Here is a 26,650-nt window from a genome sequence, read left to right as displayed (position 1 = left end):
CCCTTTTTGCCTGTCAGGACAGGGTCCTTCTCTGTCTTGCATTGCTGGGACAGGAGAAGTGAAATAGGTATAGAGGTGATTCACATGCAACCCATCCTTCACTTACTCCTAATGGGGGGTAGAGGGGAGGAAAGCACATGGGTGAGAAGCTGCAGCTGTTCCAAGGCTGTTCCAACTTTAACAGCGCACAATTTATGGAAAACAAAACAAGAAGTACAGAAAAATGGGATTTGAACATTACCGACCTGAAAGAATCATTATAAATACCTCCTGCTCTGTGTAAGGGCTACCCTGGGCTCCATCTGCCTCCAAGGCCAAGAAAGGAAACATTAAACTTGAACAGCTGCCAGAATTCACTGTCTACCTTCTAAAAGCGCTGGGCTGTGTTTAGACGGGGAGGTCTCTACCTGCAGCAGACCACAGGCAGCACGTTGTCCACGCCTCGCTGCTGCTGCTGCCTCTGCCCTTCGCACCGTCACCAGCACCGTCACCAGCAGCTCCAGCCAGAGCCTGGCCGAGGGACAAACACGCAGCTCTGCCCCGCAGGGCTGCCCTCTCTCCCCCAGCATCTGCAAACAGTGCCGAGCTCGGATGGGAGCGTGTTCCTCACGCCCCAGCAACAGGCTCCAACTGTTCTGGCAGAGGCGCGTGCTCCGGAGGGCCCTGACTCAGCGGGCGAGGAAGGCACAAGGCACGGGTACCAGTCGGACGGGAATGCTCTCCTGCACGGCACAGCCTTCCAGCGGGCTGGGGGTGCTATTCGAGGCACCTCGCCGATGTTTAAACAAACAAGGACGGAGGATGCACACGTGTCGCCTTCGCTCAGGCATCGCCGCGAAAGCTTGCCGGGGTCGGGCCGCAGCCCAGGGCGCCCGCAGCCAGGCCTCCCTGCCCCGAGCCCAACGGAGAGGCAGCGGGAGCAGCAGTTGCTGCAGCAGGGCCAGCCCTTCCCCTCCCTTCCCCCCGCGCAGCCACCCCCACCCTCCAGGAGCTATATCGCAAATCCCCAGGCCTCGCCGACTGCCAGCTGACATAACTGTTTAGTCAGCAACCAGGGAGAGGGGTGGCCGCCCCCCGCCATCCTTCCCCAGCTCCTTCCCGTGGTACCTTCCCCACCGCCAGCAGCCACCAGGGAAACAATCTCTGCCCCCCAACCCCTCCCGGCCTCCCCAAAGTATCCGGTTTACCAAAAAGTTTGTCGAGCTGTGCACGTAACTGAGGGATCGGTGCTTTGTATAACCCTCTTTCACCACCCTGCCCCATCCCCCAGGCAAGAGGAGATCCAGAAGCACTGCTTCTGCTCGAGCAACTTCCTCCATTTGCTGTGAGAACATCACTCCGGCCAGCCCCGCGCCGCCCCGCAGAGGAAGCGCGACATAATAGCCAGGCCCCAGGTGCCAAGGTTAGCTTGTCCTTTTCCTCTCCCTGGGATGATTCCCACTCCTTTTAATACCAGCCTTCCAAAGAGCGAGAGCTTAAAAGCCGTGCAAAAGTTATGAACAGGAAAAAAAAACCCCAGCACTGAAACCTGCTGAAGCACCACACAGCCTTTGCACACTACGACTTACACGTTTCAGAAAGGTTTAACCTTTTCTGTGGAGCAAAAAGTCAGGTTTCATCCACACACATAAAAGCCGAACGACTTTAACCATACCTTTTTTAAGTCAGGGAAGCCCAACCCTTGCCAGCAAGGCAGCAGTACTACCGGCATACAAAACTGCCCGTGCCAGCCTTCTCTGCCTGCCTAGTGCGGATGCAACAACTACAGCAGTACAAACGTCTCAGCTGAAAGGAAAACTGTATCCCGGACCAGGCCAGAATAATTAAAAGCCTTGGCAAAAGGCAAGGATTTCGTCTGCCAGGGAGATGGGAGGTTATCACCCCAATCCTGTTCCCCGGCACACACTAAGGACATGGTTTCCACCCTCTACTCTCACAACACCTGCGTAACTGCATGTGTGATGTATTTTTTGAAAAATGGGTTTTAATGGAAAGCCTGACAATGTGTTATTCTACCTTTCCCTTGTCACTTTGTTTTCATGGTACAGAAGTGTGCACCTACTTACTCTGAAATGTAAATACTTACAGTGCTGAGTTGTTGGGGGGAAGCTGCTACACTGGCTCATTTCACAAATCCTCTGCCTTTCCAGGTAACAAGGGGAGATCAAAAAAGTATTACTATGCCCCAGATATTATGCTGCTATCCATAGTTTACACAGAAACAACATGTCCTGTGCTGACATCCCTAAAACAAAACATCTATTTGGCTTATATAAAGGTCTTTTTCACGGTAAAAACCTGAAACCTCCCCCTTTTCTCTTCTCCTCCCCATAAAAAAATACATGCATGCTCTTTTTTGTATTTCCTCCCAGCTGGGTATCCATGCAACTGACTCCAATTCATTTGATTACTAAACTGTAGAATAACTGAGAAAACTGGAGAGTTAGCAACCTCTATCATATCATGTAATTATTACTGTGAATATAGTTACTAAAAGAAGAAAAAAACCCAACCCTAACAGTCTCCAAATAACTAAGCAATGGTGAGGATTGAAATTCCCTAGAAAAGAAGAAAGTTTTAAGTTCAGAACTCCTTAATTCACTCTTCCACGCTTCAGCACTAAAACCTCACATTCTACACAGGCTGCCTGCTGCCAAGAGATAGACAGCTGCAACACGTAGACACAAAAAGGAGGTGTCTTTTGGCTGGAGTTTTAGATTTCTACATGCTGCCCTTTTTTATATGCTACTCCTCCAAACAGTTATAAAAAATAACTTCGGAAATCTAAAAACAAATGGACTATTGTAACTGATGGTAGCTACTGATAGAGCCTGTATTAAGTATGCAGATGCCATAAAGCCCCTTCACAGTCTATGTTCCTTTGCAACAAGACAATTCTCTTGGAAATGTGCTGTTGCGGTTACTGTACTTACTTGGCCTTTAGTGTATGTTTAGTTCCCTATAACAGAAGCCTGGGCATTCCAATAAAACCTACATCAGTCTTCACTACTATTTTTTTTAAGCTGGTATCTCTGTGCAGTGATTTATACCCTGCTCCTGGCTACTCAAACCGACTTCTTCCACAAAAGACACTGCACCAAGACTGACAAAGCTGCACCACGTTTGTACCAGTTCAGCTGGAACAAAACCTGGATCACAATCTTACATGATGAAACATGATCTCCTTACACAGTATCAAGCATGATTAAGACAGATACTCTCTTCAGATGGAAATCTATTCAGGAGCAGAAAGAACAGCTAAAGGAGACCTGATTTACATAAGCAACAGAATTTTTGCACAGCTAATGCAATAAAGAGCTTTTCATCACGAGAGCAAACAGAGAATGTGTAGTAAGGTGGGAAGACTATTCTCACAGCTGAAACTCATAAGCCTCTTGAGGCTAACAGCCTGTAGTTTTGTGCTGATGGCACTGAGGGTCAACACCTCGCCAGAAGCTCTTCCCCTTCCTTCAGCTGCTCATTCCCATGCCAGGGAAAGCCTATGGTTTGCTTCCCCTCCGGTGACCAAAACAAAAGCTGGTGAGGTAAGACTGTTGAAAGACAGAAAAAATTAGAGGCCTGGCTACCCAGATCATTGTAGAGACAAGGCTTACAGAGAAACGCCACAAACCCTTGTACCAGCATCTCTGAAGAGTAGGTGAGTTACAGTGCAACAGCAATGAACTGCTACAGGTGAGGGCGTAAACAAATTGTGAAAAATAAAACCAAAACCCCCTCCTTAAGATCGTTTTGCTGCTTCTTCATCCTGTGATGTCAAATGCACCTTTAGGTTGCCAATGAAACTATTCTGAAGTTACTAATTCAACATCACTATTAATTTTTTTAGTTACCCAGGCAAAGACACATCAAAAAGGGGGAAACTGGGAGAAAATACCCAAGTATCAAGATGCTTTAGAAAAAGGAGCTTCAATGAAATAACAAACATCTAGCACAGATCTCCATTGAGATTCTTCCCTTTGCACTGCCTGTAGTCACGTACCTGGAAGAAAACTTGCCTTGAAGTGGTGGGGGGAAAAGCATTAAATACAAGTGGTGTTAAATACAACCTTTGAAGGTGAACACCACAATGTACCTGAAAGACAGGGGCAAGTGGGAATAGCACAAGTGGGAGAGCAGGGGAAAGTAACTCTTTTAACCATAATCCTGCTGCTCTTACAGTTACTGGCATCACAGTACCCATCAACTGATAATAGCCATGGAGTGGATACTCACTCTTACCCTTCAATGAACCTGGAAGCCAGAATGCAGATACAAATAAACAAGTTTAAAATGAAGCACTTTCAAAAAATTCCAAACGGTTGTGCTGCTATTTCTCAGTATCGCAGCTACAAACCAGCAAAGATTCTAAGTCCAACAACACAGCAGATGCAAGTCCTATATACAAGGACAGATGCCACAGACATTGATAATGACACCCCCTGCCCCCATGGAGCAGATCCTGGACTAGGCTCTGTGTGCAGGAATTCATCAACCCAGCAACACTGCTGCATGGATTCCAGGACCCATTCTAGCAAGCAATGCCTCCAGTTTCACCCAACGTTGATTCCAACCCTCTGCAAAGATAAACTGGCAAAAAGGCATTCCACTTAGTTCTTCCACGTTTCCTCCTGGCCCCTGCTTCACTACAAAGACGTGATGGTTTTGACGACTTGAGCACTGATGATGACTGCATGGGCTTTTAAAATCTGTTATATCTACATTGCAACCAGAAGTCATGTCCTCTGCTATGCCTTCTCCACTGCCTCCCTGTGCTGGTACAACTAAATCAGCTGCACAAGTCAGATTAGAGAACTGACCCAGCCAACACTGAACTTTCCGAAGACAAGAGGGCCAAACACAAAAAACCCTTATCAGCTTCTTGGCCTAGCACTTTAGGGTGTACCTTTAAGATATTTAAGCTCTTTAATATTTACGATATGTACCTTAAGAAAAAAAGGCATTTAAGAAAATACTTCCAATTAAAAAAACATAAACATGCCCTCCTGCTTACACATACACAATGGCTTTATTTTAGCCTTTAAGTTTTCCCGACCTAACGCCCAAGAGCAGAGAGACACCTGCAAAGCATATGCCATGCCAGGGCTCCATTCCTTGGTCCTCACACGGCCTTTTAGGATACTAAATTTAAATGTAGGATACTAAATGCGTAGAGCAGCAGTAGAGCAATGCAAGACAAGCTCTGAATTCAACAGTCAGAACTACAACCACAACTCGATGGTTTAAAAGGACAGTCCCTGCCTCCTTTCTCAAAAGAGATGCTTGCTACTTCCAAACACTATATAATTCACAGAGCCCAGCACGAAGTGCCGAACAGCTTATTAGAATGGTTTCATACACAACGACATTGAAAGATTATCGTTATAAATCAGTACTACATGATGAACAGGGCTTGTTTCTCCTAAGACCACTGTATTTCATCAATCCTGAGAGGCTTAATAAAGGGAACAAGTAACCTAAACAGAGCTGAGTTCTCATTGCGAAAGGCTTTCTTTACCTAAAGGACTGAAATCGCTAGCATCATCTTCGCAACCAAGTTCCCAGTTCTGGCAAGTTGGAATAAAGTTTTTCATCAGCTAAACACAAATCAAGTAATATGCATCATTTGGTAGGCAGGTTAAGGTAGGGCTTTAAAAGCCAAGGTTCCTTTTTAGGCTATGTCAGTAGCGAAGAATGTGCAGCTCTTTACACAGAGAAAGGGGTTAGCATGACCTCTCCTTTCGCACTCTCCACTTCAGAAGTGGCTGCATTTCAGTAGCATTGCAGGCACCAATTTGTAAAGCACTCTGGTCGTGATCTAACGTAAGTAAATACTAGCGGTATGGTTAGTACAGAAGCAGAATTCTTTTGGTCGCAAAAATTAAAATCTCCCAAGTCCACCAACATGGAGCAGTCACTACAGATGGACAAGTGGCTTGGCAGACTACCAAAAAAAGGAGATGGGAACGCAGTAGTTACATCAATAATCATTTTACTTCAGAGGGCTCAAAACAATTCCTCTGGTACCTGCTGAGACCAAACAGATGGGTGAATCCTAGTCATCATCCCAAATAAGCAGGCTAGCACTGGAAAGCAGGCAAACTTCTTCGTGAGTAGCGTCACTTGGTTTGAGTGGATCTTGCCCAGAGCTGGCAAGGAAAAAAGCCCCATGTCTCACGCAGGGCATGCCTCAGGCTGTCATCTGTAGGGGCAGGGAGAAATAGTAAGCAGAGGGATTCAGGGGCACTGCTGTTAGGATCTGGCAGGGTATTTGGGAAGGAAAGCAGTGAGCAAAGCACCATTTAAACAAGCAGTTCTCAAGTAATCAGGATGGAAGTAACTGAGCCAGACCAGCAAACACCCTCACCAGTCAGTATCTTCTGCCTGTAACTTGCCAACACTGAGGAAGTTTCCCAAAAAAGCTGCTGAAGAGGAGAATCCTGGCAGCACCTGGAAGTCTTTAAGCCTGTCCAAGTATATGTCTTACAGCAATAAATATGTAGACAAATAAAGTACTTTTGGCATGTGCCTGCGATAGATGTTAAAAAGGCAAACTGAAGCTCTAACAAATGTTAGTGAACAATGTGATCAGAAGCATGGAACAACTTCTGCACAGTAATCAATACTCAGATTGGGGCTCCAGCCTGGGAAGAAGGCCACAGAGGTGATACAGCAGAGGCCCACAAAAAATCCTGAAAGGTGTGGAGAAGGTCAGTAGTGAATGATTACTGTTTCCCATAGTACAAGTCCTAAATGGCTTCCAGTGGAAGCATCAAATGGCAGGTTTAGAAAGTTGTTTTTTCACCTCCTCTCTAACAAAGCATGTAGTAAAACTGCAAAACTCACCACCAAAACATGCCATGTGTCAGTACAGGTTCAAAAAGCCACTGGAAAAGCTCAGAAAAAAAGGATCCTTGAACCTAAATACTGTACCTATATAAAACCCCTTTGGTTCAAGAGATTCCAGAGGCTGCACATTGTTGGTAGACTATACTAGGAAAGCATCATTAATAGGTGCCCTTTTGCAATACTCTGTTTTGATAAATCCAGCTCAATCAGCATCCTGCACTAGATTTTGGTCTGACTTGGTACTAGACACAGGTAGGACTCCCTCTAGTTTTCAGTTTTGCAGGCAAAAAACGCAGCATGACTTACTCCACGGACTAGAAAACCTTCTGCCACAGATCCAGAGGCATTTCTGCCAGCTTGAAGAGGCGTTCCCTGCTCTGAATCCAAACGTCACTGGAGAAGCAGGTAGCAGGAATGGCTCATTCCAGGACAGGGCAGTCCTGAGGAAACACCACCTGAGCCACAGCTTCAGCGTGATTCAGGTTAGGGTGATTTCAGAGGTTACCATACTGTGGCTGTCTTCCCTGCCTGACAGCCAGTGGTTACCACACTTGCAGCAGAGACACATACAACTCCTGAGCTGCCCATAATTGAAGTTTTAACTACAGCTCCATTCAATTTAAGCACAGCGAGCTCTGAAGTGCGCCGCCTGGGAGGGAACAGACACATCCTCCTTTCTGCCTTCTCTGCAATGCAAACCAAGCCCTTCACCCAGGGTCAGGGCCAAGCAGCAGGACGAGAAAACTGCGGAAAACCTGAAGTCCTTCCTGCAGCAAACATTTGCTTGAAGCCCTCACCTGGGCAGAGAGCACAGGCACACTTAGTTCCAGGCCTTTGGGCAGGGACGGTGATTAGAGGCTCATTTGCAGACCATCTCCAGCAGAAGAGTCCAGCACAGAGCCAGGCATCTTGCTGGTGCTGCCACAGGCCATATTAACTTGTCCCCTTCAATATGCATCCAGCAGAGTTCAGGTCATGGATTTGTTGGAAGTTCATCACTTATTCAGGCTTTTGTGCAAGAGGTCATTGCTGTCAAACTGTCTGCTTTCACAAGCACAAAAGCTCATGTTAAAATGTAAATACTTACAGGTGTTCCACCAGGCACTCAAGATGAAAGTCAGAGCAAATATATTAGCCCTAGCCATATTTTACAATGCTGGTAGTACTTGAATGTCATCTGTTTGTGAACCAAGGTTTTTATGTGGGTTCATCTGCCTAGACAGGAAGCATGATCTAATGGTGAAGACACAGAACTGGATTTAGAGCATTTAGGTTCTTTTTCTGCCTCTGTTACTGTCTCCCTCTGTGACCTTCAGATTTAAATTCTTCATCCCACTGTCCCAACTGAAAAGAACGTATCTGCTTACTCAGTCCCATACAACTGCTGTGACCCTGTGTCATTTTTGCTAATTACTACAAGAATTCTGGAATGATATAGGAAATGTTAATCTGACTCGTAAAGTTAACCTGAGTTAACAAAAAGTAAGAGCCTTATAAACGAGCACAAAACTCTCCTCCCCAAACGCCTGTGTTACGCTGTTTGTTTTTCCAAGACGGAATCTCTGCAACTTATTATTACACTGGCCTTGATGGAGACAGCATTTTGCAAATTCAGCTTTGCAACGAGCCCGGATAGGCTGGTTTACCCCTGCTGCCTAGATCTGTGCATTGCATACCACTTGCAAGCGATTCAAGCACAACTTCTGTGTTGGGGTAACACCACAAGACTAGCAGCAGGACTATGCTGGCACAGGCCTACTGGGAAAATCAAGTCCCCAGCTGTGGGAAGAAGCAAAGCCAACAGAGGCTGCAATCACCACGTCACCCTGGAATCCAGTTTCATGTCCAGTCCAACCTTGTTCTGTGATTGAGCTTCACAGTTCTGGAAAAGCTGGTATCCTCTTCCCTCAGCACTTCCAGCTACACATCAGATTTTCTTGTGACTTTCGAAAACCATCAGCTATTAAACTGGAAGAAGCCATCTCAGGCACCCGCACTCATTCAGTTCAGCACCTATCAAAAGGGTAATTTTGCACTGTGCACCCCACACCACGGAGGTCAGATAGCCCCACCACCCTTAAACACGAAGAGGCTCTCACCATCAGGGACCCTTTGGTACCAACACGCAAGGAGAGACAGCTTCGGTAAAGCTCACGGGTAACGTGAAGTGCCATCTCTCTGGAACAACGCAGGGGAGTGGAAGGGAGCTGCGAACAACTGTGTTCTGATGTGTATTCCCTTCCCCTGCTCAAGCAAGCGCAGGAGGCCCACTGAGCACACATATGACATGCTCCCTGCAGGATGCCACATCCTGCTGTATTTCATACGGCATCCCAAGGAAAGCCAGATACTTTTCAGACACAGTATGATGTTTGACAGTATGATCTGTCACAGTGTGACAGGTTCTCAGAGACATCACAGGGCAGAGAGAAGGGAATGGCACTGACAGATTTATCCAACAGTGCTGAGGCGTTCCTAGCCACACTTCTCTTAAAAGGAAAAAACCCAAGCAAACAGACACATCGCAGACACACACAAATTTTACAACACATATTCTTTCTGCTCCTCCTGTTTGGTAACTTGTTCTACTTTTACGAATTTCTCATAACTCTCACTGACTCATTCAAAACCTTCCCGTTCCTATAGAAAGTAGAGGTGCTTTGAACTGGGGGGTGGGGGTGGGGGTGGGGTGGGATTCTGGAGGCTGTTTTATGTACTGCTTACCCCCCACCCCCAAACCTGCTCCCAGCCCTGCTCCCCCTCACACCCCACAGAGGGTGTCGCGTTTTAAGGAGCGCTGGTTCTGCTGACATCAGTGAGGCTCCGGGGGCCATCTAGGCAGCTGTTCCTGCTCCTGTGCGTGGCCAAGAGCCAAGCTGCTCTGCCTTTTTGGTGATGTTCCCTCCTGCCGGCTACCCCCACTCCCGCCCGCACGCCTGCAGGGTGGGGTGAGGTGGCCACTAGCAGCCTTTCCAAGGAAATCCAAGTGGAAAAAAAAAAAAAAATAGAAGGCAGCTTTCATTTCCAGCCTCTGGTCCAAAACACTCAGTGATTTTTGACAGTGTGCTGTGGGTTGAAGGAACCGTAGTTTTTCTTCCCGGAGAGCCAAGCTGCCCTTAGGACTTTGTCACCTAGAGGAGAAAAACGCATGCTCTGTCCTCCGTCCCCCCACGCGCAGGGACAGCCTGCCAGCATCAGCGATGGGCCCGCAGGCCCTGCTCCGTACAGCTGTTCCCCTGTTGTAAAGCACAGTCCCAACCTTGGAGGCAGCTGTTCTCCAGACAAACAATGATGGCAGAGCAGGACGAAGCTCACCCGGCCCAACCCGAGAGCGCAAGGCGGGTGCAAGACATCGACACCTTCCAGGCGCAGGAAAGGGGCTGCCGCAGCACTTCTTCCCTCTGCTGCTCCCCACAAGGGCAGGAAGCAGTGCGAGGGCAGGCGAGGCGGGCCAGGGCACCTTTCGGCCCACCCAAACCCCATGGGGCAGGTTCTGGGCAGCTGGCTATCTGCAACCGGTAATCCCAGCGGCAGGGAGCGTCCCCGTGCTGAGCTGCAGCCAGATCCAGGGAGTGAAGAGGTGACAGCCAAGCCAACTTCACGTACGCCTTCGGAGCTTGCAGCTCAGACCCCATGTCAAGATTAGGAAAGTATGCACACACAGAGAGCACATGAGCTGCTGGAGTGCTTTCGTTTAACTCTTGCAGACACTGCGTACTGAAGGAGTTTGGGTTCAAAGCCACGTTTCTTGCCAACTCTCTTCACAGCCAACTCTTCTCAGGCTGTGAGACCTGTGACACTTCCTTGGGCTGAGCAGCACCCTCTCAAGTAGGTCAGAAACTGAAGTCAGTGAGATGAGTTTGGAGTTGCAGCTCACACAGGTTAAAGATTCTGGCTTGTGTCAGGAATACTTTTTCTGAAAGTTAAATGCAGGCCCCAGTCCTGAAGCACTTCCCCTAGCTTTGCCCATGCCAGTATTTTGACTTAAATGGAACAACCCACTTCAGCATAATTGTAACTGTGTTCAAAGTTTCTGGCTTGATCTGGACTTGCCTCCGACACACACATGTGTTAAGGCAGAAAGAAAAGGATAAAGGCAGTAACCCCCACCACAGCACATTTAAAATTTACATCTGCGTATGATGGAGTATGATTCACCGGGGCAGGAGAAATAAGGATGCCTGAAGGCTACAGCTGGAAGCAAGAGAAGGGTCCCCAATACTTGGTTTACCTGCATAAAGAGGAGTCTCAAAACCAAGCAGATCTGTACACTTACCAGCAACAGAAACACTACAATTCTGTACACTGCCAGCAACAGAAACACTAACAATTCCAGGAGTCGCTTACAATCTTAATTTTAACTCTTCTAAGGAATAAGAATTTAAGTACAGTAATGTTAGCAATCCTAAACTGCAAAGAAAGCCCCCTTCAGCCAAGAAACAAACTCGACTCCTTCCTTCTCTGTACCAAGCACAAAAGCAGCAGATACGAACACGAGCTTCCCTGGAACAAACCAGTCAAATTCATTCAAATCTTCCCGAAGTGCAACAGGGCAGAACCCATTCCTGTTCCCAGAGCTTATTACAGTAACATGACTAAACACGCTCAGCAGTCCAATGTGATAGGATGCATCCATTTGCTGATGCCAGAGGAAGATGCATGTCTCTTCTACATGGCACTGCTCTCACAGGCTGCTTTTCAAAAGATGTTTTGAAAAGCGACCTGCTGTGTACATTCTTAACAAGTCATAGTATCACCGGCTGTACAAGTGTTTGACCTCTACTTGCTATGCACTGTGGACAAAAATCTGACATCAGCTTATTCCAACCTTAGTAACACCAAGTTTGGTGTTCCTACAAATCTGGCTGGAACAGACTACAACAACGCACCGATAAACTCCCAGACAGACCCCTGGAGTGCTGAAAATGCAACTAGTTTAGTACATGAGCCCACATGTTTTAAATTTGGGTTGGTTTAATCCAAGTAAGTAACCTGATTAAAATGGGAGTCTTCTCTGGAGGTCTAATTTCTAGATGTTTCCATTACTCCATATGCTTTCACATTCTATAAACATAGCAAACGATACATACATCACCGTTAGGATGATTTAAGAATTCAGTTTAAAGCTACAACGCAAGTCAGTCAAGGGAAGAGAATTAGATTACTTTGTGAATGGCAAGAGCCAGCAATTGCACTTCATTTCAGTTTTGGGATGGTGACGTATTGAGGGGGCAACATCTTTCTGTTCCCAGCTTCTTCTTCCAATTTCTCAACTTTAGAACATTGACATTTGTCATGTTTACATACAGACCTAAAGCAAAAGGGAGAGAGAAGGACGTGGTCTGACTGTGATGCTTTAAAACACATATTAAAGCTAGGAGTGCATTTGCTTCTGAACAGAACACCCAGACGCAGGCCCCTGAACACATGCATATACGTGCACCTACACTGCCCAAGAAATAATAAAAAAATGCTCTGTCGTTTGTGTGCAAACAAGGCATTTATGAGAACTGCCCAAATTCTGCCTTGCAACCAAAGCTCTCTGTTTATAAGCACACACCACAGCAGCACAGGTTTCCAGCATGCCTCAACCTTGGTATCTGGAAAGGTTCCGCTATGGGGTAAAAAGATAGTTAATTAAACATTTATACTGAGGTAGTGCCGAACAGGTCAGTTCCACAATGTGTTAGGTGGCTTTTCAAAACTCTGTAATTGAATGCTGATCCCTGCCCCGAAGAGTTTACAGTGTAGGAAATCAGAGCATTAACACTTGGCATCTGTATACTGGGAATTAAACAGAGACCACCACCAGCTCACTTCTTGGGTCTTTGGATTAGGCCGCTCATATAAACATCCATTACCGAAAATAGTGGAAATTTTCAGATCAGCAGTCTGGACTTTTCTAATCCACATCTGGGCTACTGGGCTGTGCAGCTCCATTTGAACTACTAGCGGGGACAGTAGCTACAGCGTCCAGTTTGCACATGCTGCTAGTATCTTATTGTCCAGTGTAAATTATTTTTGGCCCAAATACTTTTTAGCGATCATTTTGAAAAGACAGCGTGCACACAAACAGAAACATTTACTGCAAGTCAGACAATTCTGGCAGTGCAGGCACAAGAGAGACTGCCAATGCACAAGGTCGAAAGTCTGGCAACAGCAGATCCTTCTGCACAGGGTCACCCAATACTCCAGGACGACCCCAGGCAGGCATTGGTACATCTACTATGCAATACTATCAGGCAGACCACGGCCACATGCAAGTCTGCCACATTGCAAATCTACTAACCCACATCTTTCTCTATGGAGATTAAGAGTTACGCAATGATGTAAATAAAAACTCTGGCCCCAAACATGCAGGGGCCATCTCTGTCCCAGATCCATCCTCAGGGAGAATTCTCTACATTCCCCTTTTCCTGCAGAGAAAGACAGGCCTGGGAAGGACAAGTCCTCCTCCCACTCACCAGTGCAAATATACTCAAGAAAGTAAAAGCACAGCCTCTAGGATTTAGAAAAGGGATGCAGCAATGGCCACACTGTTTCAGCGATGCCCAAAACAAGGATGGAGATAATTTAGTCAAAATAGGCTATTATATCACAAATTCAATTTGCTGTTTATCAAACAAGCTCCTAAAACAGACGTGCTGACTCTGTAACTACACCTGTCGGAATTTCAAGCACCAGGAAAATACATAGACAATATTAGCATTTCAGTTTTTTAAAGTTTCCTGGCATCTTTCATACTATGAATGCTCAAGAACTTTCAGCTGTATATACACCACATAAAATCTTAGTCCAGTGAAGCCTGAATGAATTTTGCTGTTGCTCTGAATGAAGCCATGTTTTCCACTTCTACATGCTACGTACGCATCTACTGATTTATTAAACACAACACCAACCATAATGAGGCATGATCTGTGTTCATCTTGGCCCACTTAACTGTTCTATGAACACCTTAATTTTCATTTGCTGACTTCTGAGCATTTAAAATTAGTAACTTTGCCATTTATTTCTTTTTTTCTTTCTTGAGGGAAAAGGAAACCATGCAAAATCCTCAATCGCTAGATTTAAAGAGCTTACAAGTTCCAAAAGCTTTGCAAGTAGAGACTGAGAACTGCTTGAACTGCAGTTAACGGAGCTGCAGAGTTTACAGAATCCACCAGTTCCTTCCTGCAGAGTTTATAATCTGCATGGCTTCCTCCCAAGGTAACTGGCATCCACTCTGAGGTACAGATCATTTCACTCACTCCCCAAAATTCACCCTCTGGTTAGGCCAAACGTGGTGGCCACTTCACGCTCAGCAAAAAGACATTGCCATTTCCCATTGGAGACAAGGAAGATTTCTCCCACAAAGTGTATGTAGCACTGATAGCAAAATAAATTCCTCACTATTTAAAGAAAAGCACAGTTCCCAACAACAATCCGAGTTTACACCGGGAAAATAGGGGCGCTGTGATACAGCTCTCTTTACCCTTTTGCAACAGTCAAAGACTCCCAACTGTTCAAAGACCATGAAGAGACCTTACCAAGCAGAAAAGCCACCTATCTGCTGTAAAAGCTGGAAATTGCTCCAAGACTTGCTCCAGAAGCTGCCAAGGACCACAGTTTTGAACCTTACTTGGAAATGTAGTAATATGTACTAAGCGACACTTGACTGGGCCATCTAATAAGGAAGAAGAACAAATGATACCTGCAGCTGTTAAGAAAGACCAAAAGAAATATACCCTCCAAATCAACTAAATACAAAGCGTAAATTACATCTCTGTAGAGAAGCATTTGTCATTGCACTCATACTTCTGCTGGAAAATACAGTCAAAACTTCACAAATGGAAGCCCTCAGTAACCCAGCCACATCTCTTCCACAGCCAGCTGCTACGGCATGCGCTTCCACTCCCTGGACCTTCAGTGCCTCACTTAAAAAGCAAGCTTCCTCCCGCAGCCTTTCTTCCTTCCATCTGAAAGCATCAAGATGTATAGACAGTAAAATATGTGAGTTGTGCTGCAAGTTATCCAGCTACACAGCAATTCAGGATACCTTAGTGCTTCTGGGGAGAAGGAGGGGACAAAGCAGGCAAGCACATGCACAAGACACCACAGCCACCTGTGGTCCTCAATACACAGGCAAATGCATCAACATCAGGAAAAAATGCAAACACAAAGGAAGAGCACACAGGTATTCATGTCCTGGCTGCTTCTCATGTTCTTAAAACACTACAAGCAATGAGACCTAATGAACTTAATTTAATGAAGAAAATACAGTTTGTGTAAGAAAAAGAGGAACTTAAAGCTAGGCTCTTTCCCCTACCCAAAGCTGTGAGTGGTCCAAACTAAAAGTGATGTTGCTCCCTAAAGGAAAGACAAGGAAGTACTGCTGCTTATTGGTGCAAAATCCAAAGCAGTTCTCCCTTATCCAAACTGTAACGTTAGGACTGTGAAGGAGTTCGGCCTGAACACAGGAATGGAATTTACTGCTGTGATGCAAGCGCTCTGAGCAAAGCACTCCCAGGTACCGATACACCTGAACACTGACATCACCTGCCGTACGAAACAGGACTAACAAGGGGTCGAGTTAAACCCAGCTAATCACACTTGATAAAAGCCAGCTACACTTCAACGTGAACATCTTGCTTCTCTCATCTCAGAGAGGAAGCACATACCTAAATTAACTAAAAAAAAAAAGCTTTGTTGATGACTGATGCAGGCCACCTATTCCTAAAACATCTACAAGTAGGTTTGTACTGCTTCAAGAAAGCACATACTAACACCTTTTAAAATATCCACCAGCAGAGAACAAATGGAGAAGCCTTACATGTATCAGAGACTGGCAATTCCACTATTAAAAAATACATTTTTCCTGTAGAACCAAATGACCCAGTCACTGGCACATTGGCATAGAAAATGTCCAAGATGTTTAACATACTTTTTACCCAGAGTGACTCAAAAATCAAAATTCAATTTTTCAAAGCTGACGGAAATTACACTGGGAAGTCACCTGACGACTGCGTGCAAGCAGTTCTCCCACACTTTTTGAGCCCTGCACAAGTAACATCCCTCGTGCAAATGGATCTTCAAAGATACTCCAGACACCAGGATGTGGGTATGTCTTCTTCAAAAGGAAAAAGATGTCTCGAAACCTTGAGATTAAATAAGTAAGTAAGATTAAACACAAAACATTTTAGCTCAGGAAGGTTAGGTGCAGGAAAAGTAGAGTTTGAAAGTTGCATTCCACATGCTTCTATGGGAAGATCAGCAAAGGAGACAGGGATGGGGGTGGAGGTACCAAGGCCTCCCTCTCTAATGGTCCTTGGAATACCCATTTTAGTTCAGGAGGCTAACAACGCCCGTGGGGGATTCTGACAGCTTTTCTTCTCCCTCGGTGTAGGCACCTCTGCAGATGGCTAGGACTCTGCAGGTGAATCCTGTTGTTAAAACAGCTGCCTTTCTCTGCATCTTTAAAGAGGTATTCAGATTCTCTCGGCCTTACTTAGTTGAATCACTCTGAATAAACAGTCTCCACCCATCAACTAGTTATTTTGTGTAAAGCACCTATTCAAAGGCAACCACCTTTATTGATTGCTAGGCTGGCCAACCTGAAAGCTGAAATGCCACTATTAAAAAAAAAAAAAAAAAAGCAGGATACACCAGAAAGCCTATGTTGTTTCTAAAGGAAGCACAGGTCTAGGTGCTGCTCAGTTACATCAGGACAATTCCTTTCTGACTGCAGGAGGCTGCTCTAACAGGTTTATCACCAGCACAGCCATGAGCCAAGTATCCCACTGACTCTTCTCTCCCTTTTGTCTAGGCCCTCTTCCTTGTTCTGACCCTTTTCCAGCACAACATGAACAAGCCATCCAAAGGGTGTCCACAGCATATGCCCCAGCTGGCAATTATTTGTACTTTTAACATTTCGTAATAAAGCATCAGCACAAGCTCTAAATAAAGTTTGTCACCCTGCTCTGTGTAAAGCGCTAAGGGAAGGGGGATAAGATGCTCTGGCACTGCTGCCTCGGAAGTCTGCCCTCTTCTAAGTCACTGGCCCTCAAATGTTGCTATTCAAAACAGAGCTGCAGGGTGGGGTGGAGGAACACCTTCAGGTGGGAAAAACATCATGACTGGCAGACATCAAAGATAAGCCATCATCAGATTTCTTGCACTGAAGAAGAACAAAGAGTCAAAGCTCCTGAAATTCCTGTTCAGAAGTACCCCAGAACAGAGCCAGCACTTCCCACCTCAGCCAACCTCACCTATTTTCATTTGTAATCAAACGCTGATAACCAAACCCGGCCTGGCAAAGCTCTGCAAGTTTCAAGCCCTGCCTGGCTCCACACAAATAGCTAACTTTTCAGTGTATCACCAGACAGTGGCATTTCCAAGGTCCTGCCTTTCAAATTACAGCCTATAAAGATGCCGCTAAATGGGGAGGGGGGCACAGCTCCCATAGGTGGTGGTTTACGCAGAATATTTTATCTCAAACAAACAAACAAAAAACCCAACACACACACACACACACACAAACAGAAAGGATTCCTATACGCCTCCCCAAAGAAAATCTGCTTTATATGCTGAACAACAATTTGGCAAGTCACATCTCCCACCCCAAAATAAGAAATGAGCTGTCGGACAGTCACAGAAGGCAATTCCTTCCTCACCCTCAAAGTTTACATCTGCTCCTCAAGACACTTCCCAGGAAAACTGCAGGGTACCTGGGCACTCCATCCACAATGAAGCTGTACTCAAAAGAACACAAAGCAGTTTCTGGCCCCCTTCCAAGCTGCAGAATACTCTTGGAAAAGCGTAATTTTTTTAAAGCTGTGAGCTGTGATCCCATGACTGACCGTCCCGCTTGAATTCAGAAAGGAGGTAAAGGGAAAAGACACAGAGCAACAGGCATTCTCACTACCTTCAGGAGAACCGAAAGCAGCAGCAGCACCACCATCCTCCCTCTACAGACAATTATCTCCCAAGAAAGAAGCTACCACATCATCAAAGCAGCTGTCTCAAACTGGTCCAGTAACATGGTCCAATAATACACTCATTTTAAAACAACCTTCACTGCCCTGAAAGAAGACATGATTTCACATGTTTTAAGAGTGTACACCTAAAACACGGATTTCCAAACTTAGGCATCATTCATCAAAAAGTTAAAAGGGGCTTTTTCTGCACATGCATAGATTTCAGACTAACAGGATTTACTTGTTTTCTGCCTGTTCCCGGGGAACCTTTCCAGTTTCTTTTTTCCCAAGACTGTCCCTACAGGCTGCTATCCAACATACATCAGATGCTCTTGGAGCAACAGATAACTCTGGAAGGACATTTGCAAAGGGCACAAATCAAGGGCCCAATGCTGGTAAAATTTAGGCATACTGGGGGATGGTGGAATTTCTCCTGTGTGTAGATAACTCATACACTCGATACAATCCCCTGGAAAGCTTTATGTATGCATTTAAGTATTTGTTCAGATGTTTTACTATCAAAAAAATGTATTTTAAGTCAATAAAAAAACTACTGCAACTTAAAAAGTGAATCCCTTACAAAAACACTCAGGTTAATTTTAGCATCCTTCTGTTTAGCTGCTTAGCAACACTTATCCTATGACCTTCTAAGCACCACCTACTTTTACAAGGGATAATGAATACAACCAAAGGGATTTATCTATATGTTTTTAACCTATACAATATTAAGTACACAAACAGTTTTTTATTTAAATGGGAAATCCAATTGAGAGCAATCCAAATTATTTCTGCTTAAGAAGAAACTTTCATGGGCTGAAGTCAAGCTACTGTTACGATTGCAGTGCAACTTCAGCATAGGCAAAGTCATAAAATCCTTAAGGACTGAGAAAAGCACTACAGAAGTCAATGTTTTTATGCCTTGGGCAACACTGCACTTGCCTTTGGTAGCAAAGGAGATTATATATATTGCTAACAGATAGTGAAGACATTCAGCCTTCCCAGTTTTGAAACTTCCAAGAATCTCCTGACTCTCAGAATCAAAAAGAAAAGCCATTTTGTCAGAGGATCACTGAATATTGTAAAGAGTTAAAAATGGGCATGCAACCTAGGTAAGCTGAGTCAGAATACGATGTTTCACTACACTGAAATCTGCAAGCAAATAAAGCTTCAAACACCCAGGTCCGGGTGAAAAAAAAAACAACCAACCACCACAAACAGAAAAGACACAGAAAAACACTCAGCAAACACCCTGTTATATTCTGTCTTAATACCAAGCCAAATACATATATATATATTCTTTAGGCTCATTACTTAGTAAAAGAAATGTGTAAAAGTGGCTACGTAAACAGTCACTACTGATGCACAAACAACAGTTTGACAACAAGAAGCTGCCTGTGAAATTAGAGCAGAAGTTTACTCGACTGTACTTCAAGGATGGTGTTCTTTCAACCACACAGTAAGAATTCAGCTCCAAATACAGCTGTCAGGAAGAGGAAGGTGAGGGAGCAGAAGAAGCTGCACTGGGCCCAGCACAGCTGCCCCGCAGCAAATGAGGAGGCTGGATGTGTCCCTGCCAGCAGGTGAGGGAGAGCCCTGGTACTCTGATTGATTGGATGATGGATTCATGCTGTTTCTGGGTTTCTAACAAACAAAAGGGCCTATTCTTCCCTGGATGTACCCAACTCCCGTTAAGGCTAATCGGCATTATGCAGGCACACCAAGAAAAGACTATATACCCTTAAGTCTTCAAAGGGAAAATTAAAACCTAAAACAAATATGGCTGGCCTGACCCTGAGTCACTGCATCCCTTTCACGCACGCTGACCCTGTGGAAAACAGGAACTGCGGTAACAAAACTCGGTGCTTGTGTCAAAACGACAGACCTCAACGAAAAAACTTCAGCCACCATAACAGCTGTCTACTGTGCACTGCAGGGGTGACAAGACGGCGTTATTTAGCCACCGCTCCTGTTAATAAGCGAATTCTTTTTCCAAGGCACAGGGATGGATGCTGGAATGGGAAGAAAACTGTTTGCTGTCCCTCCTAGTCCACAGCTGCCAAATCACACCGAACTAGACGTGTAACTACTTTGAGAAAGTAACCATGCTCGATGGCATCTACAAAACAGGCGAACAGAGGGAGTCGGGATTCAAACTGAATGGCCGGTTCCCCCTGCTTCCCTCCGGAACTCAGCCGAGCGGCTGCCGGGCAGGATGCTGGCTCCTCGGCGGGCAGGACCACGAGCCCCGGGCCGGGCAGCCCGGCGGGGCACGGCGGGGCACGGAGGCGCCCGGGCCTCCGCGCGGTGCGCAGCGGAGCGGGCCGGGAAATGTGCTGAGCCAGGAGAAGCACTCTCCTCCTCCTCCTGCAGAACCCTGGCGAGGATGCCGAGCCGGCAAAGATATCGCGGACGAGAGGTGAAACGGGGGAAAATTAAAAAAAAAAAAAAAAGGGCAAAAAGAAGGCAGGAAAAAATGAAAAAAAAGTAAGAAAAAAGCAAGCGTGCGTGCGGACGGGAGGCGGGGGAGAAGTGCAGGGAGAAGAAGCCAGAGGAAACTTATCTGCGACATGACAAAGTTCAATCCACCGCCCTCCCTCCTCTGCTGAAAAAAAAAAGTTGCAGCATCTCGGCGCGCCGTGCGCCCCGACCCGGCCCGACTCCGCTCTGCTCTGCCCAGCAACGCCGCGCCCGGCCCGGCCCCCGCACCGCCGCGGACGGGGGGTCGGAGGGGCACCCGGGCCAACCCCGTGCACTAACCGGGCGGGAGGATCTCCCTCGCATCCATCCCCACCGCGGCCCCGCCGTGGAGGACTGGGGGGGGGGGGGTCCCGACCCGTAGCAACGGCGATGGGCAGCGCAGTCGCCTGAGAGACGGGTCGCGCCTGGCTCCCATCCGCACCGGGCACCGCCGGCGGGGGGGCGGCTGCCGCGCCGCCCGAAACTTTGTTTTCACCCGAAACACCACCGTTGCGAGGGGGGGTCCTCCACTGCTCCCCTCGCGCCCCCCCCGGCAAGATGGGGGGTGAAAGGGGCGAGTGTGGCCCCGGGCCGGACACCACCCCTCCTCGGATGCTGCCCGGCTCCTTCCTGTAGTGGTGACGCCGCCCAGGCGTCCCTGCCCGCCGCTGGCCCCGCCGCGCAGGGATGTGTTCCTGGCACCGCACAAAGGCAACGGGACCGGGGGTACACGGGGGGGGGACCGGCGGGGGGAACCCACCCCCCGCTCTCCGGGCCTGGCTCCCCTCCGCCGCGCAGGCCGGGAGGGGAAGGACTCGCACGTCCCTCCCCGGGGGGGCCGGGGGGGGGGTAGAAGAAAAGGCAAGGGGAAAGAAATAGAATCAAATAAGAGGGGGGGAAGAGGAGAGGGAGAGACCGGGGTGCCGAGGAAGGGCTGGCACGGCCGGCGGGCCCCGCCGAGGGGGGCACGGGGGGCGGAAAGTCAGCGGAGAGATGCGCGGCGCAAGCCGGCTCTACCTGCGAAGAAGGGGCGCCTTCATCCCAACTGCCCGGCTCCGGCGCGGCCCTCCCGTCCGGGAAAAGCGGGCAGGGGCCGCCGCGGGACCCGCCGCCACCGCCGGCAGGAAAGTAAGCCCGAAGGAAAAGTTAAAAGGCAAGCGGCTGCGGGCTCGGGAGACGGGGGCGAGCCGGGCTAGAAGATGTTGCTTCCTCGCAGCCCCATCCAAATTGTGGCGGTGGCTGGTTAAAAATAAACTTTGCAGCAGGAGGGGGGGATGATCTGGCCGGATTCCTGAGCTCAGACGGTTTAATATGGATGAGCATCAGGTCCTGAAGGCAAAACGCCGCGGCTGGTGCTGCTGGTTGGTAGAAAGTCTGCAACAGGGAAGGGGAAAAAAAAAAAAAGAAAAAAAAAACACAGGAGCCGCGGAGGGAGGAGAGGAGAGGGAGGAGCGGGGGAAGGGAAGAGGGAGGCTGCACGAACTCATCATCATCTCCACCGCTGCCAGCCAAACTTTTTTTCCTCCTCTTTTTTTTTTAAAGGAAACTTTTCCCCCCCAACAAGCATTTCATTTTTTAAAGAAGTCGCACGACCAGCCAACACGCTGCAACGTCCTCACCCCCGCGCCTGCCCCCTCCCAGAATTTTATTTTCCTCATCTTTCTCCCCCCCTTAAGAAAAAGCAAAGAAGAAAATAAAATTAAAAATAAAACCAAACACGAACAACCAAAAGAGAACCCTGCGGAGTTAAGGCACGCTCCTGCCCTTTGTGCGGGAGCGCGGCCGGGCAGCCCCGCGGTACTTACGCCGGACTTTGCTGGGGCTGGGCTGCTTGCGCCGCGACATGCCGGGAGGATGGGCCGCCGGGGGGGCGCGGGGGCGCGCCGGGGGGAGCGCGCACGGGAGGGAGCCGCAAACTTGTTCCGGAAAAAGGAATCAAAATGGCGTTTCTGTGGATGTGCAAAGTTCATCAACTCCGCGCTAACTTCCCGTCCTCCGCGCCTCCCTGGAGGGGAGAGATGGGCACGGTTAGGGACCCCGCCGCGCCGCGCTCCGCGGGCGCCCCCGCCCCCTGCCCGCCCCCGCGCTGCCCCGCGCACCCTGATAAGGAGACACATCACGTGTCGCTCCGGCTCCTCTCCCGGGGACGCGCTACCGCGGCGGCCGCCTGTTGCAAATAGCATCTCTCGCTCGCCTCGCCTCGGCGCGGGGAGGGGCGCCTCCAAGGAGCGGAGTGAGCGCAACTTTCCCCCTCCCTCCCCCCCTCCCCCGCCCGGCCCGGCCCGGCCCGCCGCGCACCGGCCGCGCAGCAGCGGGATACCCCGGGCGGGGGGGGGGCGGGCGGCCAGGTGCCACGCGGCGCCTCGCGCCCTCCCGCCGCTCTCCTCGGGCTCTCCCGGGCGGGCCTGGCCAGGCGGCCCGTGTGCCCCCCTTCCCCCCCCGGGGCAGCCGGCGGCTCTCCGCGGCGTGCGCTCGGGGCTGGAGCGCGTCCGGAGCCGCTGGCTCTGGGAATTGATCGGGGCTCTCCCGCTGGCCGCGGAAATGTCCGTGCATCCTCCTCTTCCTCCTCCTCCGGCCCGCCCGGCGCTCACCAGGTACGGCGGCCGCAGGCAGGAGCCCGCGGCTCCGTGCAGCAGTCAGCTTCTGCTCGGTTTGCTCGTTGCCTCAGAAAACTTTCGTCCTTGTGCGTTTTCCCTGCTGGAGTCAGGCATCCATCCGGCTGCCGAAACCTAAAGGACGCGTAATTTTCAGCTTAGGACCTGCAGGATAACCGTGTCTAATCAAGGGACGTTTGCAAATGCAGGTAGTTACAGACCGCACAGGCGCCGCATGTGGCATTGCGGGTAGGGTCCTCTCCATCGCTTTCACTGCAGTGGAAGTTCAAAGATGTAGAAGACCCGGCAAGTGATGGAGAGGTGGTCGGAGTTGTGGGGGTTTTACTTGAAGCCGTTAGCAGCACAGAGTTGGGTGAGAAATAGTACCAGTATATAAAAAGAAAATAACTGGAAATACTCCATCCTGAAAGCTCACTTGGGGGGGGGGGGGGGAAGTCAAGCAAAACTACTTGCAAAGGGTGCCATAATGAGTACAGGAGGAACCCGTTTACACTTTCAGGAAATGGTTATTTACACTATTTCTAAAGCTACTAAAACTAGGCCTTTGCAAGCTATTATTGGTGAGGTGGAACCTGAAGTTGCAGGCAGTTTTTTAAAGAAATCAAGTCCTGGCCTGTAGGCAAAAGGCTTGTACCAGCTTACCTGGTGTCCTATCTCCTGATTGAAAAGGGATTCACATGGAAAGGAAGGCTAGATTCCATATTTGTGGCAGGAAGCCCTCAACCAACTCTTTCCACAAACTGTCTTTGCCTGTAGGATGTTACTATTAACTTCCTTTGCACCGTTCTTTCCAAATACTGGGTAAAGGCATGAAGTCAGGAATACACAGGACCCATCCCAAAGACATGAGCCGAGCTACAGCTGGCTGCATGAGCAGGGTTGTTGGCTGACAGAACAGCTATATAAGAGTTTACCCTGCAATATTAGCAGCAAACGTAAGAAAGTGCATTCTGATTTGTTCTGTTACAAGGTTCTTAATTTATCAGAAAACTATCAAGGGAAGTAATTAAACATAAATTCATTTTAAGGTGTCTTTAACCTTTTCATCTCCATCCCCCTTACACCTGTCAACCTGCAGTGGAAGAACTGCTGGTAAATTCTATAGCTTTATAGCCAGCTGACATCTTCAGTGTCTCTTGTGTTAGGCATCCTATTAAGCAAAAACCTGAGCAGATGTCCACCTCAAGCTCAGCCCTTAAAACGTGTCATTCACATCGGGAGGCTGTAGTGGCTGAAGCCTGCATGGCACATACATATAAACTCATGGAGATCAGGGCTACGAGTTTACAACCTAAGGCCCTGTTTGCACAGGCATTTATATAAATATATAAATATAATTGAAACTGGTCCAAATTCCTGTATGGCTAATCATCTTTGGAGGCTGGCAACGCATGTCTTGTTGATCTGTGGGTAGCATCTGTAGGAGAGTCTAGGAGGCATTTTGGACCATTTCTGCATGAAGATTCCCATCCACCCTCACCGTGTTTTCTAACTTCAGAGGTGCTTAACCAGCCTTCCATGTGGGAAGTTTAGCAAGCAGATAGAATAGGAAAGCAAGCATTGTTCAATTCAGCATCTGAAATCTGCTCTAGAAACACGGGAATGCAAATAATGTAGGTATTGTAAAGCTCGCACTGGAAAAAAAAAATCATGATTTTAGTGATGGGGGAAATATGTACATAATTTTTGCATTGCATTTATGTTTGTATGTTTTAAACGTTCCTATTCTTTCGGAAAGATGTAGTGAAGGGTGAACAAGCACATACTATGTCATGTTAATGTTGTAAATAAAAAAAATATGCAAAAGTTATGTAATAACTAAAAAAAATCCCCAACTACCGATGTTTATGAAATAGTAAAAAGTGATATGTCTTTAACAGCTTAGGAATTAATTCTGATTTTGGGCTATCTCAGGGCAAGAGAAATTAACTCAGTTTTCAAACTTTCCATCATTTGAACGTTTATAATGCATCAGAGAGGTCAAAACCCACTGCAGTCTAAGCCTGAATGTGAACTTTGGCACAAATGGTTTCCTTTTTTTTTTTTTTTTTTTTTTTTTTTTTTATTCTAATGAAAAAGAAAGTAGAGGTAATATTTGCCTAATAAAAACACTTCTATGAATAAAATTACTCTCCCAAAATGTTACTGTGTTGCCTGCATGAAACATTATCCTTTCCACTCTGCATTTTGTACCATCTGCATTGCCATATTTTCTCTCATCTCCTCTGATCACTCTATTTATGACAGATTAAGTCTTTCTTTTTTTTTTTTTTTTTCCTAAGACTGCACGTGGTTTGTATACTTTCTGGCCATCATGACATCAATGCTCAAACAGCAGTGTTAAACCTGGAAAGGGGCAAGAAGACTTCCCTCTTAACTTCTATATAACCCTCACACACCTCCCTGACCCTACCCAGTGATGTTAAATGCCATGAATAATAGCAGAAATAAAACCAATAGTTTTGTGAAGATATTTTGTATATTATCTATTTCATTAAAACCACTGAGTGACATAGCCATGTTGGTGACATAAAAGCCACCTGCTACAATCCCAGGAAAAGGACAATTCTGCCCCCACCCACAGTTCAAATATCAGAGATGCTGATTAAAGTTATTCAAGGAGAGAAGAAAAACAGGATGTGTAGCTTACATGAAGGCCGCAACTTGAGGATACAATGATTTAAAGCGCAGAGACTAAAGCTAACATTGGCATTAAAAGAGGAGGTAAAGGTTAGTTAGAAAATACCACACACACCCCCATCTCATTAGGCATTATCAATGTCCTCTTTTAAATCATGATATTGAGAAGTTACTTTAATTTCTTGCAATGCTTACACATCCCTTTCCTCCAAAAAAAAACATTTTGGAGCAAGGCAGTTCTCACGCTAACCAGGAGTATTTTATAAGCTGTAATAGGCAGCATTGGTGGGCCCTGACTTTCTAATTCCTTTTCCCCGGATTTCCAGAGCCAGCGCCCTCACCCTGATGTGTGGCTGTCCAGCCACAGAGGATGTCAGAGGCATTGGAGGCCCCATCCACTGCCTGAGCTTATGCCTGCACAGCATCCGGAGTCCTCTCGCCACCACCCTTTTCCTGATGTCCTCGCTTGTGCCAAGAGGCAGAACTCGGCTGACATACTAACACAGGGAAAAGCCTGCATGGAGGATCAGAGAATACAACCCTGAGGGCTTTGAGAAATAAGTCTTTATAAAACCTAAGACCAAAAGAAATGCTTGAATTTCCTTTACATTTCAACCAGGTATTTCCTTAAATGAACAAACATGCCACTGCTGGGTCTTCTCATGGGTTGGGGTTTTGTTTTGCTTTTGAGGTGCTTTTTTTCTTCAACTGAGACGCAGGTTTCTTGGATCAAAAGCTCCTTAAGAACAAATGCAGAACTGACAAGTGCGACCAATGTACAGGCAGGGTGATTAATGCTCTCAGCGTTTTTCAGATCACAGAGCATCATACAGCATTCTTATTTTCGCCGTGTGGGTACCCCGTGCTCAGCTTCCTTGGCCCCTGGAAACTGGGCAGCTGGGGAGCAAGGGAGCACAACAGTGGAATGTGCTCCTGCAGCAACCCCCCCGTTACCTCCAAGGGCAGCTTTGGGTGAGCAAAAAGTCAAGGCCGAACTTCAGTCCAAATTTACCCTAACATGAGCCTTTAGTGAGCGAAAGAAAAACTCTGGTAACACAGCATGCTTAAGCAATTTCCCTCATATCTCAACAGGCTAGCAGTGGCAAAACTGGAAATAAAACCTATTTTTCCCCCTGAATC

General features: G+C 47.3%; 1 protein-coding gene across 7 annotated transcripts in view; it reads right to left on the bottom strand.

Moving 5' to 3' along the window:
• Positions 1-26,299, bottom strand: part of RREB1 (ras responsive element binding protein 1) — a 129,546-nt gene extending 103,247 nt beyond the window's left edge. For 4 of the 7 annotated variants that reach the window (XM_080379949.1, XM_080379950.1, XM_080379952.1 and 1 more), the window contains exon 1: positions 22,061-22,346. Coding sequence is in view for 3 of the 7 variants with exons in the window: in XM_080379947.1 (XP_080236073.1) it covers positions 22,061-22,100 (40 nt within the window). In the remaining 4 variants the exon portion in view is untranslated. The other 3 variants (XM_080379948.1, XM_080379953.1, XM_080379946.1) reach the window with 3 other exon arrangements.
• Between the last annotated feature and the right edge of the window lie 351 nt (positions 26,300-26,650).

The sequence above is a fragment of the Falco punctatus genome (assembly GCF_963210335.1).
Source record: "Falco punctatus genome assembly, chromosome: 3".
NCBI classification, from domain to species: domain Eukaryota; kingdom Metazoa; phylum Chordata; class Aves; order Falconiformes; family Falconidae; genus Falco; species Falco punctatus.
The sequence above is the reverse complement of the archived record's forward strand: the minus strand, read 5'-3'. Positions and strand labels throughout refer to the sequence as shown.